Genomic DNA, 17,798 nt, shown 5'->3' with positions numbered 1-17,798 from the left:
CCTCTCTCCTCCTCTCATCTCCTCCCTGCTCCTCTCTCCTCCTCCCTCCTCCTCCTCTCCTCCCTGCTCCTCTCTCCTCCGTCCACCTCTCCTCCCTGCTCCTCTCTCCTCCCTCCTCCTCTCCTCTCCTCCCTGCTCCTCTCTCCTCCTCCCTCCTCCTCCTCTCCTCCCTGCTCCTCTCTCCTCCGTCCTCCTCTCCTCCCTGCTCCTCTCTCCTCCCTCCTCCTCTCCTCTCCTCCCTGCTCCTCTCTCCTCCTCCCTCCTCCTCCTCTCCTCCCTGCTCCTCTCTCCTCCCTCCTCCTCTCCTCCCTGCTCCTCTCTCCTCTCTCCTCTCTCCTCCTCTCCTCCCTGCTCCTCTCTCCTCCCTCCTCCTCTCCTCCCTGCTCCTCTCCCCTCTCCTCCTCTTATTCTTCTCATTCTCAGGTCGTCAGGGCTACTGTGTGGGGATATTTCACTACAGGGAGTGTCTGGAAAAACTAAAAATGTTGGGAAATGCTACTCTATGCTGCTTATTGATTTACATTGTCATGAAGGGAGGCTTTGTGTATAAGAGTGAACTGCTTTACTGGCGGCCATGATTCCCCTGGCTCTGGGTCTATGTGTGTGTGTGTGTGTGTGTGTGTGTGTGTGTGTGTGTGTGTGTGTGTGTGTGTGTGTGTGTGTGTGCGTGCGCGTGCGCGTGCGCTTGTGTGCGCGTGTGTGTGTGTGTGCGGTGGGCTGCTCAAATGTTATGTCTCTGGTAGACCACTCAGTGTTGAGGTGCAATACCTCGCCTCAGACGTCTCAAAACGTTCTTAAGATAATAAAGATAAATAAATAAATACCCACCGGAGCTTTTCTTGGTCCTGACAAAAAAAAAGTAAAGTTGTAAGCTAGAAGTAGCACTGTGCCCCGCAAGGCGGATCCTATATATTCCCGTTTCCCAAAGGGAACAATACCAATCTCAGCAATGCCCATAGACTGAAACGTTATACTGACTAATACGCAGCCACAGCGCTTGGGTCGAGCTGACAGATCTTGAGAGATACGGAGGTCCTTGGGGGGTTGGGGCTCCTCGGAAAATAGAAAATGCAAAAGCAATTATGGGCTTACGGCAGTGATGTGATGGATCGACTGAGATTTTCACAGTGAGAAAAAAGTGCTACCAGAATATTTTCACTCCGGGCTTCACCACATACATCCTGCACCAGAACGACAGGGGAAAGGCTTTCAGGAAATTGAGTTTTCACTCGAGGACTTTTTGCCCGCTGCCCCTTTTTCTGGGAGGGAAAAACAACTGCCCACCTAAACACATGTACCTCTTTAGCATGTAAATATTACACCTTTTTTTCTCCCACTTTCTCCCTCTCTAATTCTCTCTCTCTCTCACTCACACACATACACACACACGGCTCTTTTTCCCTCTGGTCTCCGTAGTGTCTGGGTGGTGTTGTGGTGGTGTCTCCACATGTGAGGCTGCCTCTGCAGCTGGGTTGGTGAGGCTTGGTGATTTGACACCAGGCTTGGAGAGAACACACACACACACATCTTTAATTGACTTGTAAAAGCCGCTAAAATTCTCTTTTATGGAACAAATTTCAGACCAGTTTCACAGGATCTGATATCAAGTTGTGCCCGTCCAATAGCGGTTCATTTCCCGTCCAAGCTTAGAGTTAAAAGATAAAAAGGAGAGTCTGTATGAAAGACTCCCAGCTAATTGGCAGATAGATACTTTTAAAGCTTTGAGCGAGGAGAGGAGGAGGCATGCTGGTGATTGGTCGGTGGAGGAGGCAGCCTGGTGGTTGGTTGACGGAGGGAGCAGGCAGGTGATTGGTCGGTGGTAGAGGCAGGCTGGTGATTGGTTGGTGGAGAGAGCAGGCTGGCAGCAGGCTGTGTTGCTAGGTTGGCTGGGCCTGGGAGAGGGAAGTGAATCAGGCAGTTGTTAGGATATGAATGACCCCGGTCCTCTTCGTGAGCTGACAGCTCAGGCCCCGGTGCTACTTCTGAGAGGGCCCTGCGATCCCTGCACTGATCTCTTTGTTGTCGAGGCTGCGCATCTGTCCCACCCCCCCAACAACCAGCCTTTTCGGCCGCCCAGGGCAAACAGCAGTGGAGACTTGATGTACGAGACAGGCTGCGGTTGACCCTTGAGCGTCGGCCAATGCCTCAGCAAGCCCCTTCACACCTGTCTAGTCGGCCGAGGGCAGGGAGAGCGACAGACACTCCGGCTTTCAGAGCCTGGAGAGCTGGAGAGGGGATGTGACTTTTCACAGCCAGGCCCAAACCCAGCCAGGACCCAGCCTGCCTCCCGACCTGTTAAATACTTGCCTGGGGTTGACCAGAGGCCTTGCCAGACGAGACTGGGGAGACACACACACACACCGGGGAGTCAGCGTTATCAGGGGGCCTGGGGAGATGTCTGGCGAGAGGTCCGGGGGGGCTGGTGACTCTCTTCTCCCCCAGCCAGACAAAGAGCTCCGGGTCTGGAAACCCTGGTTGTGGTGTGTGTGTGTGTGTGTGTGTGTGTGTGTGTGTGTGTGTGTGTGTGTCAGGGGTCTATCAGCTCCAGCTGCCCCCCCCCCCCCACGAATACACAAACACATCCTCCGTCCTCTCCTGCAGACAGGGCCCCGACCCCAGGCCTTCAGTCCTCCCAGGTGGGCCTTCAGTCCTCCGGCAGTAGGCCCCCAGAGCCTCCTCAATCCCCGGCAGCGGAGCTGCGAGGCTCACTGCTGCTGTAAAGCAGTCATCACCCCGGGCCGTTCCTCCCGGTGTCTCCTCATTCACCTTCCTCTCTCTTCAGAGGCGCTGAGCCGTGCCGAGCGGACTGTGCTTCGTCACGATAGTTTGGTTTTCTCCATCCTGCCGGAGTTGATCCGACATGCGTGTGCGAGGAGCAGCAGCGCTAATGGTATGTCAGGTGATCTTATCACAGGCTGAGTGCTTAGCTCTGATAGCATCTGAATGGAAAGAATGCAGGTGTCTTTGTGACGAACATAGTCACATACAAACACACTGTACAAACACGCTACATACATACCGTACACAAGCAAACTATCCTTGACCATTTATCCAAGAGTCACATAAGAATTATGTACACGCACCGACAGAGCAAAGCAGCTATTTTAAACGTAAGAAATGCAGAGGATTTGCATGTAGGCACTTTGAGGGAAGGTTACAGGTATTTTGGGGCTTTAGCAGCCTCTTTGTTCTTAATCCAGCCCACGGCTGCTCTGCCTCTGCCTGTCCGTTTCAACTCCAGAGCACTGACAGATAGATACATCTACTAACCCAGTGGGATCTATCAAAAAGGTTTTGTATCTCAACATTAGTGGAAAGTAGATAAATTCCAGCTGTATTTCTGCCACGAGACCAGTCTGTATAAACAGGAAACATCCTCGTCATTTCCATCTGGCCGTTCAGGTGCCAGGGATATCCAGGCACTGACGGACGCAGCCATTCACAATAAAACTTTAAGTGTTCAAAGTATTTTGCTTTACTGTGCCCACATGCTCTATCAAGTAATGGCGAAGACAGTTTCTGTGCCCGGCAGAATCCATGGAATCCTTTCATCCTTTACACTGTGGAGATGGGGGGGTAGAGAACCACGCTGGGAAACATCTCAGTGAATCCCTTACATTTACTTTCTCACTATGAATAAAATATATCTCACCTCAGCCAGCTTACATAAGCCCCTCTCTCATTAAACCTGTGGCATGACAAGATGGAAGTGCATTATATACAGCCTCTATCAAATATTCAGTCACATTCCGGTCAAAGGGCGCTGCTGTGAGTGAAAGTGGCCTGCTCCTCCCCGAGTAGCCTGCCGGGCAGGGCGTCCACGCCCGGCCCCGCCCTGCCATGGGGCCGCCATTGTCATTGCTGCGTAATTACAGAGCAGAGCTGGGCTGCTGCAGCGACCGAGGCACGGCCGTGCATGTCACTAGGCCACCGAGGTCAGGGGAGGGGCCTACTGTGGGTTACAGGGTAGGCGGAGGACTTAATTGTGGGCTTCATTATGTGTCTGTTTGTGAGAGAGTGAAAGAGAGAGACAGAGAATAAAAAAGAAAGTGAGAGAGAGTTATAGAAAGAGAGACAGGGAGGGAGGGAGGGAGAGAGAGAGAGAGGCCAAAAAGATCAGTGAACAAAAAAGTGATCGTTTGTCTTGATCGTTTGTCTTATGCATAGATTGCAGTCTGTCACAGTGGGGGTGTGGCATGTGCCTGGTGTCTGTGGTGTTCTGGTCTGCTGGGGGGGGCAGATCAGTTACTGACTCCACCCAGGAGAGTGCCCCCCCCCCCCTTCCCCTTCCACCACCACCACCCTTTTCCTCAGCCTGTCACTGAAATCAAACATTGGCATGTGTAGGAGGGGTGTGGGCATGTCGGCCGGCAGGTAGAGACGACATTCTGCTGCTACCTCGGGCCGCCCTCAGAAGAAGCACCAGCGAGGCCAAAGTAAAGAGACGCTGGAGGGAAAGGCAACCGGCATAACCGTCCCCTTGCCTGGCTCACTGTCTCCTACCTCTCTGACCAGTCTTGGTGTTCCTCCATGATCTAAACTGCATCCCAACACTGTGCCATTGTGTGCCGCTGCACCCTAGGAGGCTATGATTCATGCGTTGGCAGCTATGCCTCGTCAGCCCCTAGTCATCCTCTTCTTCAGAGTTCTGGACCTCTCAGAAATCATAAGAAAGTCATCTTTCCATAGTCAGATTCCTTGTGTGTTGGAACCATAGTTTTGTGCATGGTATTGAAGTTCACCAGTCACCACCAAATCAACATTATGGATACATATTAGATAGAGCAATTGGTCTACAGCTTACTGGTGGTGTTCCATTTCTGTGAAGTTAAATATATCTTGTGTGGTGAATCATATCAACGAGCCAGTCTGGCAACACTGTGTCTTTGTGTCCTGAATGACAGCACTGTGGGCCAAAACAGTGCCACACTGCCCCCTCCTGGTAAACGATGGAAGAGGTTTGAATTGAGCCTGATTCACACTGAATCCCCATACTCTTCCTTCTTCGTCAGTATTAATAATATATAATATTTCACCTCAGCTTGCTTACATAAGCCCCCTCTCTCATTAAACCAATAGCATGGCAAGATTGATGTGGATTCTTTTTCTATAAAATATGCATTCGCTTTCAGAAGAATAGTCTCATATTCATAGTATGGATGGATAGATGGGAGGATAGTTGGATGGATGGATGAAAGGATTGCTGTCACAATATGAGTCTAATCAAAAGGCATTCTGGATGTCTGTGATATATTATTCATTCATTCATTCGATCGATATTAATGAGAAACTTCACAACATCTGTCCGTGGCACATGTGTGGTCTTTGATCTGACCCGCTTGTATCCCTCCCCCACCTCTGTTTCTACAGGACTCCAGATGCTGCTGCCAGCCCCGTGGTCCGTGATGAGGCTCCAGAGATGAAGGTGCCGAGAGCAGCCCCGTCCCTGCCGCATGCGATCCTGGAAGCCTGTACAGACCCAGCACCCTCCCAGAGAACCATGCCCCTGCCCCCCAGATAGACGGACCAGGCCGTTCCCAGCACGCCTCGTCTGAACCATGGCAGGAGAGACTCAGCGTTCGTACGCTGTCAAAGAGCTGGATGCTGAGTCCAGACTGCAGGATGAAGGGACCACCCTGGAGCAGCGCAGCCAGAAAACCACAAAAGAGTCTTCAGAGCACTTCCCGAGCACAGCACCGGACGTCAGGGCCTCCAGCAAGGGGGCCAGGTTGGTAGAGAAGGAGAGGGACTATACTCAGCAGCGTGAGGCCGTCATACGGCCACAGCAGACGGGGAAGATTGATTTCAAGTCACTGCAGAACAACAGGCCCAAGTTCAACAGCGACAGGACTTGGCCCGGCGGCAAGGGCAGCCCCCAGTCCCCAAGCGGAAAGGGGCGGATCCGCGAGAAGGGGAAGCGGGTGGGAAAGTCGGAGAGAGGCAACCCTCAGCAGCTCTACCGGCTGAGCATCACCAACCCTCGCTCCAACCCCACCATCGGCATCGCCTACCCACAGCAGAAGGTCTCGCCGCCCAAGAAGCTGGAGGCGGGCCGCGGGCCGGTGTCGGGCAGCTACAGGTTCCACGTGCCCAGCATCCCTGAGAGAGAGGCGGAGCTGCAGCAGGAGGAGCTCAACTACAGCCGCTGCTTCCAGGAGGCCTCCTCCAACCTCACCTCCCCCGGCTATACCTCACAGACCCTGGGCTCTGCAGGAGGGGTGTCCACCCACCAACACCCATCCCAGCAGCAACAGCAGCAGCCAGCCCCCATGGAGAACAGTAGCACACAGCCTGGCAGTCAGCTGCTCTTCTCAGACTTTCAGCTGAGTGGCTCCAATGCATGGCAGTCACCAGAGAGGACTTTTAATGGTGCTAACTATGGAATTTCACCTCAAAAGCCCACTGTGCTAACAGAGGGGAACAAGGCAAGCAGCAATTTTGTGCCTTTGCCTTTCCAGTATGGATATCAGTTGTTGGAGGACTCGACCTCTGACCCTTTCCCCTGTGACCAGACCCAGACCCAGGACTATATGGACTCTTCCCTGGGTTCTGGCCAGGTGAGCCACAGCTCCTTCTCCTTTCAGCCCTCTGGGGAAGGCCAGGAGGGGGTCCAGAACAACACTCAGTTCAGCAACGAGCAGTCGGAGGATCGGTCTTCATACCCTCACCCTCCACAGCCTCCGCAGTTCCTACCAGCCCCACCGGGGGCAGCATCCTCCATGCACTGCCCTTCAAGAGGTGTTAGTGAGGACTCTGCTAGCAGTGAAAGCTCTGGCTCTAGCTCCCAGTCCTCAGAGCAAGTTAAGAGTGCCCTGCCAGACAGCTCTGAGGCATTTGGACAGACGGAGAGCGGGGATTCAGCCCTCTCCTCGGGAAACAAGAGGAGCTGCCTCCCCAAAGATGGAGCCACTGCCCAGAGAACTCCTATCCAGGGTAGTGGACTACATGTCAGGACTATTGCACAAGGCCTGAGCTCCCAAATGCACTTTCCCAACAAAACCTACAACAGCCCACCACTCAATAACATCCACATGGGCACAGTGCCTTTTGACAAAAGCATTAACAATAAGGTCCACGGTAGGTTGCCACACTCCTGGGAGGGGCCTAATAAGGCCTATTCACCAGCAGACCAAAACACTATGCCTTATTCCAGTGTGAATGATAAGTTTCAGTTTCAGAGCCAAGCGGCACTCGACCAAAGGCCAAACGCGTCCAAAGGCAGCAGGCTGGCCTGGCAGCAGATTCGCCTCACCTCGGCCATGCCAAACCAAAACAGGATTGAGTTGTCCAGGCAACTAAGCAACCAAAAGATGACATATTTGGTGTCACCCTCTGACTGGCAGGATGAGAGTAAGACACACAAGAACACGCCGCTGAAGAGCCCCAGCTCGTTCCAAAACAACAGAACCGCAGAGGGTTTCTCAAACCCAAGGCAGGACAGTGTCAAACAGAGCTGCAACACAGTGTCCTCTTTCAAAGTAGAGACAAGCCACGCACAGGTCTGTGAGTCCAAAAATAAGCCTGTGTATTTCGGGCTAAACCAGTCACTTCCCGGAGCACCGTCGAGAACGTATGGTTATCCTCCCTTACAGGCCCCGCCCATGGGCTTGATGATGGTGTCCCCCTATGAGTCGCCCTTGCCCTCCCCAGTCCATAACCCTGCCTCCAGCAGCACCTGCTCCTCCCTCTCCCCGGCCTCCACCAGCCCAGTCAACCTCAGCTCTGAGGACAGCCAGCTGTCCAAGACTGGGCCCCCACCCCCCTTTTACCACCAGCACCAAGTGAAGGCGCAGGTACCCTCCGACCACCTCAGCACTAACCCCCACCATTTCCACCCAGATGCCCCCAGAAACCTGCCGTACGCCCCGGAGAGAGCCAAGGACGACATGATGACCTACCTGCAAAACAACGGGCATCCAAAGTCTGCTATGGATGGCAACAAGGGTTACATGGACAGTTTTGGAGTGGAGCACCATCCTCCTCCCCCACCATATTCTGCACATCAGCTGTTGGCCACCTCTTTAGCCACAGCTAACCTGGACCAGTTGGACGTGCTTCTGACATGCAAGCAGTGTGACCAGAACTTCACCAACCTGGCCTCCTTCCTAGGCCATAAGCAATACTGTGGACAGCATGCATTTGCACAGAATGACTTCAAGGATGTGTCAAAGATGGAGGACGCCAGGAAGTTCCACACAGATATGGGTAAAGCTACATCATCTGTGAGTGGATTATGCCACAGTGTCTCCATGCCAAGGTGTCCGTCGGACCTCCATCTCAGTCTCTTGGGCCTCAATAAGAATGGAGAGCTCATGTCAGACAGCGAAACTAAAGTAGATGGAAAAGAGGATCCAATGAAACTCAGTTTATTCTCTGGGCCTGGAAACATGTCTGTCTCACTCCCAGACTTGGATATGGAGGATGCCAAGTTAGACAGCCTCATAACAGAGGCCTTGAATGGATTGGGTTATCAATCTGACAACGCAGAAATAGACAGCAGCTTCATAGATGCATTTGCTGACGATGACCTCACCACTGTCAAAGTAACTTCAAATAGACAGTGTGTGAAAACAAAAGAGTCTGTCGTCTTTGAGAGCAAAAGTAAACAAATTATAGATGATGACAGGTCTATGACACAAGGAAAATATCTTTATGACTCTGATGCTGAAAGCTTGGAAAGTAATATCAAGCACACAGACAGCAAACTTGAAAAGAAATCTTTCAATTTGGAGCAGAGTGAGAAAATCAACATAAAGAAAGAAGTCTCTCATAAAAATGCAAGAATTGCCTTGGGGGAGAAATCCAATGAACACGATAAAGTGAAAGAGGCAAGAAAGCCGCGCAAAACTGAGGATGAGAACACAAACACGCAGAGAGTTCTTTTATCCAGCAAGTTCTCTGAACGTTGTGGGGTCAAAACTTTTCAAGAGAGCTCGTTGTTAAGAGGGTCCCAAGCCTCCACCACTAACAGCAGCTCCCCCACCCCGAGGGTTTCAGCTAGAGAGAGTAAAAGGAAAAGGACTGGTGGAGGAACGTGGAGCAAAGAACTTATTCACAAAATAGTTCAACAGAAAAACAAACTGCACAAGCTCCATGTTAAAGGAACCAAGAACCTCCAGTTCTCCCTGGTGATGGAGAGACTGACCCCCGCAGTCCAGAACCCCACATTCGGAGAGTACGACTATGTTTCTGACTCCGACGACGAGTGTGAACCCGTGAAGATAGCAAGCCAGGGCCGTCTGAGTCAAAGCAGCCGCTGCAAATACACCTACACTAAGGAGTGCAAGTGGAGAGCCAGGAGTGAGAGAGACCGGGCAGCATGGAGGCACGAGTCCAAGGAGTGCTTTGAGGTGAAGAAAAGTGAAGACATCTCCCTCTCTCCTGAGAAACATGGCTCCCACCAGAGACTCAGAAGGAGGGGCAGCAGGTCGTCCACAAGCAGCGAACTGAGCACATCTGTCAGCCTCTCCAGTGACAGCATCAGCAGCCCCAAAAGCACTGATCGCACCGACTCTGACTGTGAGAAGAAGGTGGAGTTTAGGAGAAGAGATTCTCCAGAGCAAAGAACCTACGAGAGGTCACCACAAAAGCTATGCAAAGAGTCAAGCACACAACTAGCACTGACATTCACCAAGTCCACCAAGAAGTATGGTGCTGAGAAGACTCTCTCTACAAACAAACACCATCCAGACCCCTTGAAGAGCCATCATTCAAACATTGAGGATGTTGATTCAGTGTCGGCATTGCCCAAGGCAAGGGGCGCCGTAAAAAACCTTGAAAAATGCAGAATTGCCGATCAATCTTCAAGAGAGGAGGAGTCAGAGATCAGCACAGCGGGCATTTCTGACAAACACTCACCACTGAGAATAGAAGCAAAATCCTTGAAAGGACAACCAACACATCTGGAATCTACTCACACTGACCTAAAACCGCACCATCCTGAGTTACACCCTGCCGTTGGCAACAAGGGAAGTAATTCTCATAACAAGAATGACAGCATCACAAAGGGGAAATCGGGACACAGAAGAAGAGATAGCGGCGGACCTCAAGCCACAGAGACCAAGTCAAGGCTATCGGACACATCTACATTTGAAAAACACAATGACAGTGCTTACCCCATGAAGGAGCCAATGAATTTAACCAACGGCTTAGTCCCCAAGTCCACAACTCTTTGCAGTGCACTGATGGACCAGGTGTGCCTATCTCCAACGGAGCTTCAAGAGCCTCTAACACAGAAAGAAACATCTCACCTCATCCCATTCCCCATGGAGCAGGACCAGAGTCTCATGAAGTCACCGCTCTCATTCGACACATCCTCCATGTTTGGGGACCTCACAGTCGCAGGGTTTGACAATGGCCTCTACACCGACATCCCGCTGCACAAAGAGAGTTTCAACTCATTAGAGAGTGCCAACGATAAAAAGGAGCCATTTGCGTCATCCTTCTCCACATTTCTGGAGCAAAGGGACTGGGGCCTCATGGTGGACGTAAGCCCCATGCTACCAGATGAGATATCCCAGTACAAAGATGAGTCTGAGAAGTCTACCGAAAAGAAATCAGATTACAGTCATGTTCCTCTGTCACTGCCTGACAAAATTATGGATTATGGTGCTAACCTCAGCAGCTGTGTGTCTGAGGACGAGCTAGAGATCAAGAGAATAGTGACGGAGCTGGAGAACCAGCTCCAGACTACAAAGCTGAGAAGCCCAACACCACTAATTGAGGAATCCACAGTTCAGATGAAGATGAGCAAGTTCTCTCCTCTGCGATTGAATGATGACTCTGAAGGTGAGGACGCAGGTCTGGATATGAACTGCCCTGTGCAGAGCATGGTTATGGCAGTGTCAAGCATCCAGCCAGAGGCCTTCGCTGAACCTGGTCTACCGTGGTCCAGTCCGTTCCAGTTTGAGCTGATGGAGGGGAACCAGAGTCCACAGACACCAACACATGCTGAACCTGGAGTCCTGGAACACTTAACTGAAAAAGAGGATGACGTTCACTGTCTAACCTCCTCAGCCTCTAATTCAGACACTGACCACCTGCAGCAGGAGAGCCACAAACCAGAGGGCACTGAAGATGACAACAGAGCTTCCATAGACACCTCTGAGGAGATCCTGGAGAGGAAAATGTATGCTGAAAACCTCATGAGGAGTCTGGAAGTGCTTTCAGATTCTATTTTCCAAAAAGATTCCATTACATCTGAACAGGAAGAACAGAAAGTCATCTCACCCAAGAGCCCAGAACAGAATGTTGAATGTCAAGCTGAGTCTGAAGGTATAGATGAAAGGTCCGTATCTCATGATAAGGAGAATATTGAATTAATTGCAAATGCGCCATTGCCACCTCTGTCTGACAACACAGAGCTCTCGTCTGATATAAAACCTCTCTCACTGCTGTTAAGCGAATCTGGAGAAAATTACGCTGGGTCAGAATCTAAAGGCTTATTGACAGAAGAAGATAGTAATGTGTTTGAGGTCGCTTACTGCCCAGATTTGGAGGAGGATCATTCACAAGTGGCAGATCTGAAGATCTGTGATGACCACAATGTGGAGGACGGAGAGGTGGAAATCCCCAAAGACAGCTCTGACCTTTTCGATAACCCAGAGCTTCTAGACACAACCATGGACAATCAAAAAGAGATAGAGGAGGCAGTAGAGGCCATCAGTTACAGTACTCAGTTTGTTAACCATCCCTCAGTTGAATGCCACCAAACAGAGCATGAAATTGAGCAAGAGAATAAGTCAGATGAGGAGGAAAATGTATATGAGAAATCTATAGATGTGGAAGGAAATGCTGAAAGAATATTTAGCTCATCATCTGCCGATGAACTCAAGGAGCTGGATTCAGCATGTGTGAAGGAGCAGGGCCTGATTGGAGTGGATACAACAAAACAAGATGGGTTGATTGAAGATACGGATCTCCAGAGCTGTTCAAAGACTTCTCCTCAGAGGCCTGAGAGTTACAGCGCCAGTCCAACAACCCCTATCTCCATGGATAGAGTCACAGATAAGCCCTGCAGTCCACTATTCATGGAAACCAGTACCGAACATGTTAGCCAAAGCTCCCTATCTCCAACTCACATTCAATCCACAGATGATGAAAACACGAAAGTGCATGGCGGTGTCCTGACCAGGGAAACACCCGCAGCTGACACATTTGGGGATAAAGCACAAATGGATTCTGAATGCGGGGCTGTTCAAAGGCAAGACGAAATTACAAATGTTGAAGACATCAATGAGCAAGTTCCCAGTTGTCTAATGGCAAGTCCCCAGATGTCACCATGCAGAGAGGATGAGGAGAAAGAGGAAGATCAGGGTCTTGGCCTGATGGAAGGCCCACCATCTAGTCCTGTTCTACTAGCTTCTCCACCGCCATCCCCTCTCTCACTCACGACAGAGATACCTGTTCCACAAGAGGATCAGTGTCAGTCTCAGAGCGCATGCAATGACATGGACATCTGCCCAAAGCCAATACATGATACACAATCTCCCAGGGATAAAAGCTGTGAGGAGCTCAGTACCAAAGAGGCCCTTCACAATGCTGATTCTGTGGCCATGCCAGTAGAAATGGAGTACTCATTAATAAGTCCCCCACACCTAGACCCGGGTGTCACAGAGTATAAAATCACAAGGACTGACTCCACCATCCCCTCTCCACTCCCCCTGTGCAACACAGCAGATCCCTTAGAGACATTGGATGTCAATACAAAGACAGACGTGATATATGATTTCAAACTAAGCCCACTGAACTACGATGACATCTCAGACGAGCCCCCACAACTGAACCAATATGATTATACCCCTGTCACCCCGGATGGTAGACTTGACGAGGAGTTAGACATCAAGCAGAGCCCCAGGCACAGCTGTGCACCATGTGATCTGAGTCATGAAACAGCATTGAAGCTGAGCCAAACAAAGACAGATTCAGACACAGAGCCACTAGTGAACCTCTATCATTCAGCTGGGCTGACTCTACCTGATGAAACTAGGGACAACAGCAGCGTCCAGGACAGTCTGAAACTGACATGTATTGCTATGGGTCTCCCTCTCCCGAGCAACGCCACGCCTCTGTCTTCTGGCAGTGTAAAAGAGGATTTGGATTTGTGCCATGGCCCCCTCGAAACCATCAGTTATCTGGACATGCACGTAGACCTCCTGAAGAAAGTGGAGCCAGAGATCCTGGATATTCACGAGCTTCCATGTGAGCGGGAGGCCCCTCCTCTGGGAGAAGACCTCTCAGATAGTCAGCTAACGCCCAAACCTCTCATAATCTGTGAGAATGAGGCCGTGCAACTACCTTCAGAGCCAGCAGAGGAACACCCAGCAGCAGAGGTGGCACATAGCTCAGTCCTCCTCCAGCCAGAGGAAGAAACCACACAGAAAAAGACAGGTGCGCTGCCCACAGCTCAACAAGGGAAAGTTCTTTGTGAAATATGTTCCATGTGTTTCAGGACAGTGCCAGGTTTAAAGAGACACAAGGCCATGAAACATTTGGTCAAGACGGATAGAAAAGTGCATTTGGGGAATGTTACATCAAGTCACCAAGGGAGCTTGCTCACTAGCCAACAGTCACAAACAACAGAGACAGGATATAAAGATGATTCATTGGTCTGTTTGCAAATAGAACTAGATGGGATTACTGAGAATCACTGCCCAGAGACAAGTCAAAAATCTCCCATAGTTCAACAAGCAGAAACAGATGTGGCCCTGGAGGACACTGCATGTGAAACAAATATGGCAGTCACAACAGATAGAATATGCCAGCAGATGGCTCCCCTGCCAACCAAGGCCCAGAAGAACAGCAAAGCACGACAGAAGAAAAACAGTGAGGTACACCTAAAGCCAGACCCTTTCTCTGATGAGCTTCTGAACATTTTGAAAACAGACATTTTACAGGCTATCACTCCTGAATTCCAAACACGGATACAACAAGAGTGCCACAAATCCCCTGAGATGCCAGAAAAACTCAGCTCTCATGTAAACCACACCATTTTAGAACAGGGGGAACTCCCACTCCCCGTGGCTGTGAACAAAGCCATTGAAAATGTACCTGGAACTCAAGCAGAGATTGATCAACTCAGAGAGATTATGGATGTGAATCTAAACAGTGCTGAGTCAGCAGAGGTGAAAATTACCAGTCTTCCAGAGGTAGTCAATGGAGCAGCAGAAGTTAGTATGGATGTTAGTATGGATTATGGAGTACCCGTTAGTAAGGATGGAAGTGGAGAGTATGATGTGTCCAGAGAGAATGAGTGTGACACGACAACAATGAGTGAGCGCCAGACTTCAGAAGGGAGCCTGGCCACAGAGATACTGGGAGAAGTAGCATTCGAGATTAAATGTGAGAAGAACAGCTGTCCTTCAGATGAGGTGGAGCCACTCTCCTGTCTGAAGGCTCCTGCTACAAGTCCTCCTGGCCTCTGCCCAGATTTGAAGGCCTTCCTGGACGATGAAAGCACCTTTTCTCAGTTATTTCCCAGAGACGAAGAAATGAAAAGGAAGAAGTGTGCGAGAGTATACGGCAAGAGAAACAAAAGGCAGAAGCTTGTGCTTGATTCACCTCTGGGCTCTGACTACCCCCCTCCTGAAATATTAATAGAAAAGAAAGACCAGTATTCAGACAACCAGGCAGATGAAACATTTGTCAACAATCAAAATGACCATTGTGAATATGAGACCATAGAATGGACCAGCTCCAGCGAACTCGGCAGTTGTGTCACAAATCCTGTTATTTCCTCTGACTCAAGTTCCGGTAAAGCAGAGGCCCCCCCCACACCTCCACTGCCTACCCTGGCCTCCTCTGTGCCCTATCCTGAACAGCCATGTGTTACAGACAACACTCCCCCATTCAACAGCATTGACATCCAAAACCTCAATACCACTTTCCAGCTTCCTGAAATCCAGTTCTTTGACTCTAACAAGGATATCCCAGTGGCTGGCCCAGTTGCCCCTGACAACCCGGAGACCAAAGAGACTGAAAAGCCCAAGAAGCCCTCAGAACGCAAGGGGAGGAAACGTCAAGATGGCAGCGTAAAAATCAAGGATAAACAGTACAAGTGCAAAGTGTGCTTCACCTGGTTCCTCACCTTGGGGGAGCTCAACTTCCACAAGCTGTCCCACAACCCGTCCCCCCCACCCACCTGCTACATGTGTGTGCAGAGGAAGTTCAGCTCCAGGGAACAGCTGAGGGACCACCTGAGGGAGAAGCATGCCAAGAACAAGGCCGGGATTTGGACGTGCGGCATGTGTCTGAAAGAGATATCTGACGTCTGGATGTATAACGAGCACCTGCGAGAGCACGCCACCCAGTTTGCCCGTAAGGGCCAGACACAGAGCTCCATCCTGGGTATGGCCGGGGGCATCATGCAGGAGACCGCTGTCAAGAAGTTTATCACCTCCATCATGCAGCGGCGCCCCAGCAAAGCCAGCAGGGAATCCAAGGCTCCCAGGACTAAAAGCAGCAGCAGTGGCGGAGGAGGGGGAGGTGGAGGAGGAGGAGGGGGAGGTGGGGGAGTAGGAGGTGGAGGAGGAGGGGGAGGGGGGAAACAGAGCAGCCTGACCCCACTGGAGGTCCTCCAGAAGACAGAGACAGCTCCAAAGAACGTGGAGATGCACCCCAACTGCAAAGACCCATCCAGAGACTGCCACCACTGTGGGAAGCAGTTCCCCAAGCCCTTCAAGCTGCAGAGACACTTAGTGGTGCACAACTTAGAGAAGATCTTCCTGTGTCACAAATGCCCAGTCTCCTATGAGGAGGCCCAGGATCTGAAAGATCACCTGAAGAGGGAACACGAGGAGACGGACGAGCTTGATTCCAAACATACCACCCTCTACACCTGTGAGCTATGTGCTGACGTCATGCACGTGATCAAGAAATCCTTCATCTGCAGCACCTGTAACTACACCTTCTCTAAAAAGGAGCAATTTGATCGCCACATGGAGAAGCATCTGTCAGGCGGGAACAAGATCTTCAAGTTCAAGGGAGTTCTCAGACCGCTCAAGGCATCCACCTCCAAAGAGGACGAGAGTGATATGCCTCCTAGTAAGAAGAGAAAGATCCTCACTGAGAGTATCCAGGAAAACAGTTCCGACAGTGGCATCGCCAGCATAGCCTCACTGCACTTAAGTCAGAGCTCTGAAATGCAGGCCCAGAACCCCACCATGCCCACAACAGAGGACTCCACCCAGACCACTGCAACCGAATATCACACTGACACTAATGACACCAGCGTGAAGACCGAGGACATCGCTGAGGACTACTCTGACCTACTGGGGGAGCTTGAGCACTGCACCTTCCACATGGCTCCCTCGGAATCAGAGAGCCTCTCTACAGCTACCCCTAAAACTGAGGACGTTGAACCCATGCCGAAGCTGCCCACTAAAGAGACCTGCGATGGCAAGTCCATCACAGAGCCCTGTGGTGTTAAGGAGGAGGAAGGTTCACTGGGCAGCAGGGAGGAGTTGTCACCACATCGGCCAGCCCTGAGAGCAAACAGCAAACCTGGTGAGGAGAGGGCGGGGGGCGTCAGAGCCAAGCAGAACACCTCAGAGGGGGGCATCCCAGCATGCACAGCTGTGCCAGAGGAGAAGAAGACAGAGAAGAGAGACCCAGCTGCATCTAATGAGGAGTTGTTTGTCAGTTTTCGTGAAAGTCTGCCCAACGCCTCAAACAAAACAGCCGACACACACCATGGTCCTCGTAAATCATCTACAGTTATGATGGAGCATCTGAGGGACGATGAGCAGGGGCAACACTCAATCAGAAATAACAGCAACGACAACAAGCAGAGGGACTTCTCCTCAGCTCACTGCTCCGAGCAGCAAGGCGGCAGCCAGGGTGGGAAAGACAGAGCCCTCCCAGCCAAGCTGAGCGACGGTACTAAACACAGCTCCATCTGCAGCCCCAGGACCACAGAGGCCTCGCCTGTCCCCCACCCCAGGCTCTCCTCCCAGGGCCCAGCCGCCAGCGAGGACAGGGATACCCTGAAGCAGCAGAAGAAGAGGAAGGAGATGAGGTCTCCTCACAGCCCGCAGAAAGTCTCCTCCCCTGCTACCAGAGAGAACCTGAGCATCGATGCCAGAGCCAAGAAGAGGTTCCGTCCCAACAAGGGCGAGAGTCCAGCCATGCATAGGAAGTCTGATGGCCCCAGTGACTACCCAGTTCTGTCCTCTGTCAGGGACGATGTGGTGAGCAACAAGATCCCAGTCTTGCAGCACAAAACCCTGGGCCTCAAACTAAAGAGGGCCCCTCTTGATAACTGCACACCAAAGAAAACTGAGATTTCTCATCATCTGAACGGGGACTACAAAGCCAAGAAGGCGCCTCTGGGACGGCCCATACATTCCCCAATGTCCAAAGTGTCGACGCCCCCCATGAGCAATTCTTTGAACAAGCCACGGCCAAAGACAGGGGTCAGGTCAGTGGACAGCCAGTCCTACCGGACGGCAGAATCCCAGAACAACCTCCTGAGCCAGCTGTTTGGCCAGAAGCTCACTAGCTTCAAGATTCCTTTGAGGAAAGACACTTCAGAATCAATAAACTGAGGAGGTTGTTGGTTGGGGGGGTGGGGGGGGGGGGGGACGGATCTGTGAAAAAAAGACTGTTAAGTTGTTCACATTACAGATGATCATGACAATTCATTATTATGAATGAGATTGCACGACACTTCTGTGAAATGATACTCTAAATACTTATTTAGTCACTTTATGTCTTCTTTTTGTAAAGGTGTTTTTATTACACAAATCTGAGGACTGATGGCAGATATGAGTTCATGAGACTAGACTGAATATGCTAGTAGG

At 51.1% G+C, this 17,798-nt stretch overlaps 1 protein-coding gene across 1 annotated transcript; it reads left to right on the top strand.

Annotated features, from left to right (window-relative positions):
* Positions 1–5,558: 5,558 nt before the first annotated feature.
* Positions 5,559–17,543, top strand: znf469 (zinc finger protein 469; the record flags this gene model as incomplete). Its single annotated transcript, XM_084452755.1, has 5 exons — positions 5,559–9,646; positions 10,178–11,274; positions 12,679–12,856; positions 13,082–13,493; positions 13,788–17,543. The coding sequence occupies 5 exons, from the start codon at positions 5,559–5,561 to the stop codon at positions 17,541–17,543; spliced, it is 9,531 nt and encodes a 3,176-aa protein (XP_084308881.1).
* Between the last annotated feature and the right edge of the window lie 255 nt (positions 17,544–17,798).

Source organism: Borostomias antarcticus (assembly GCF_949987555.1).
Source record: "Borostomias antarcticus genome assembly, chromosome: 18".
NCBI lineage: Eukaryota > Metazoa > Chordata > Actinopteri > Stomiiformes > Stomiidae > Borostomias > Borostomias antarcticus.
The sequence above is the reverse complement of the archived record's forward strand: the minus strand, read 5'-3'. Positions and strand labels throughout refer to the sequence as shown.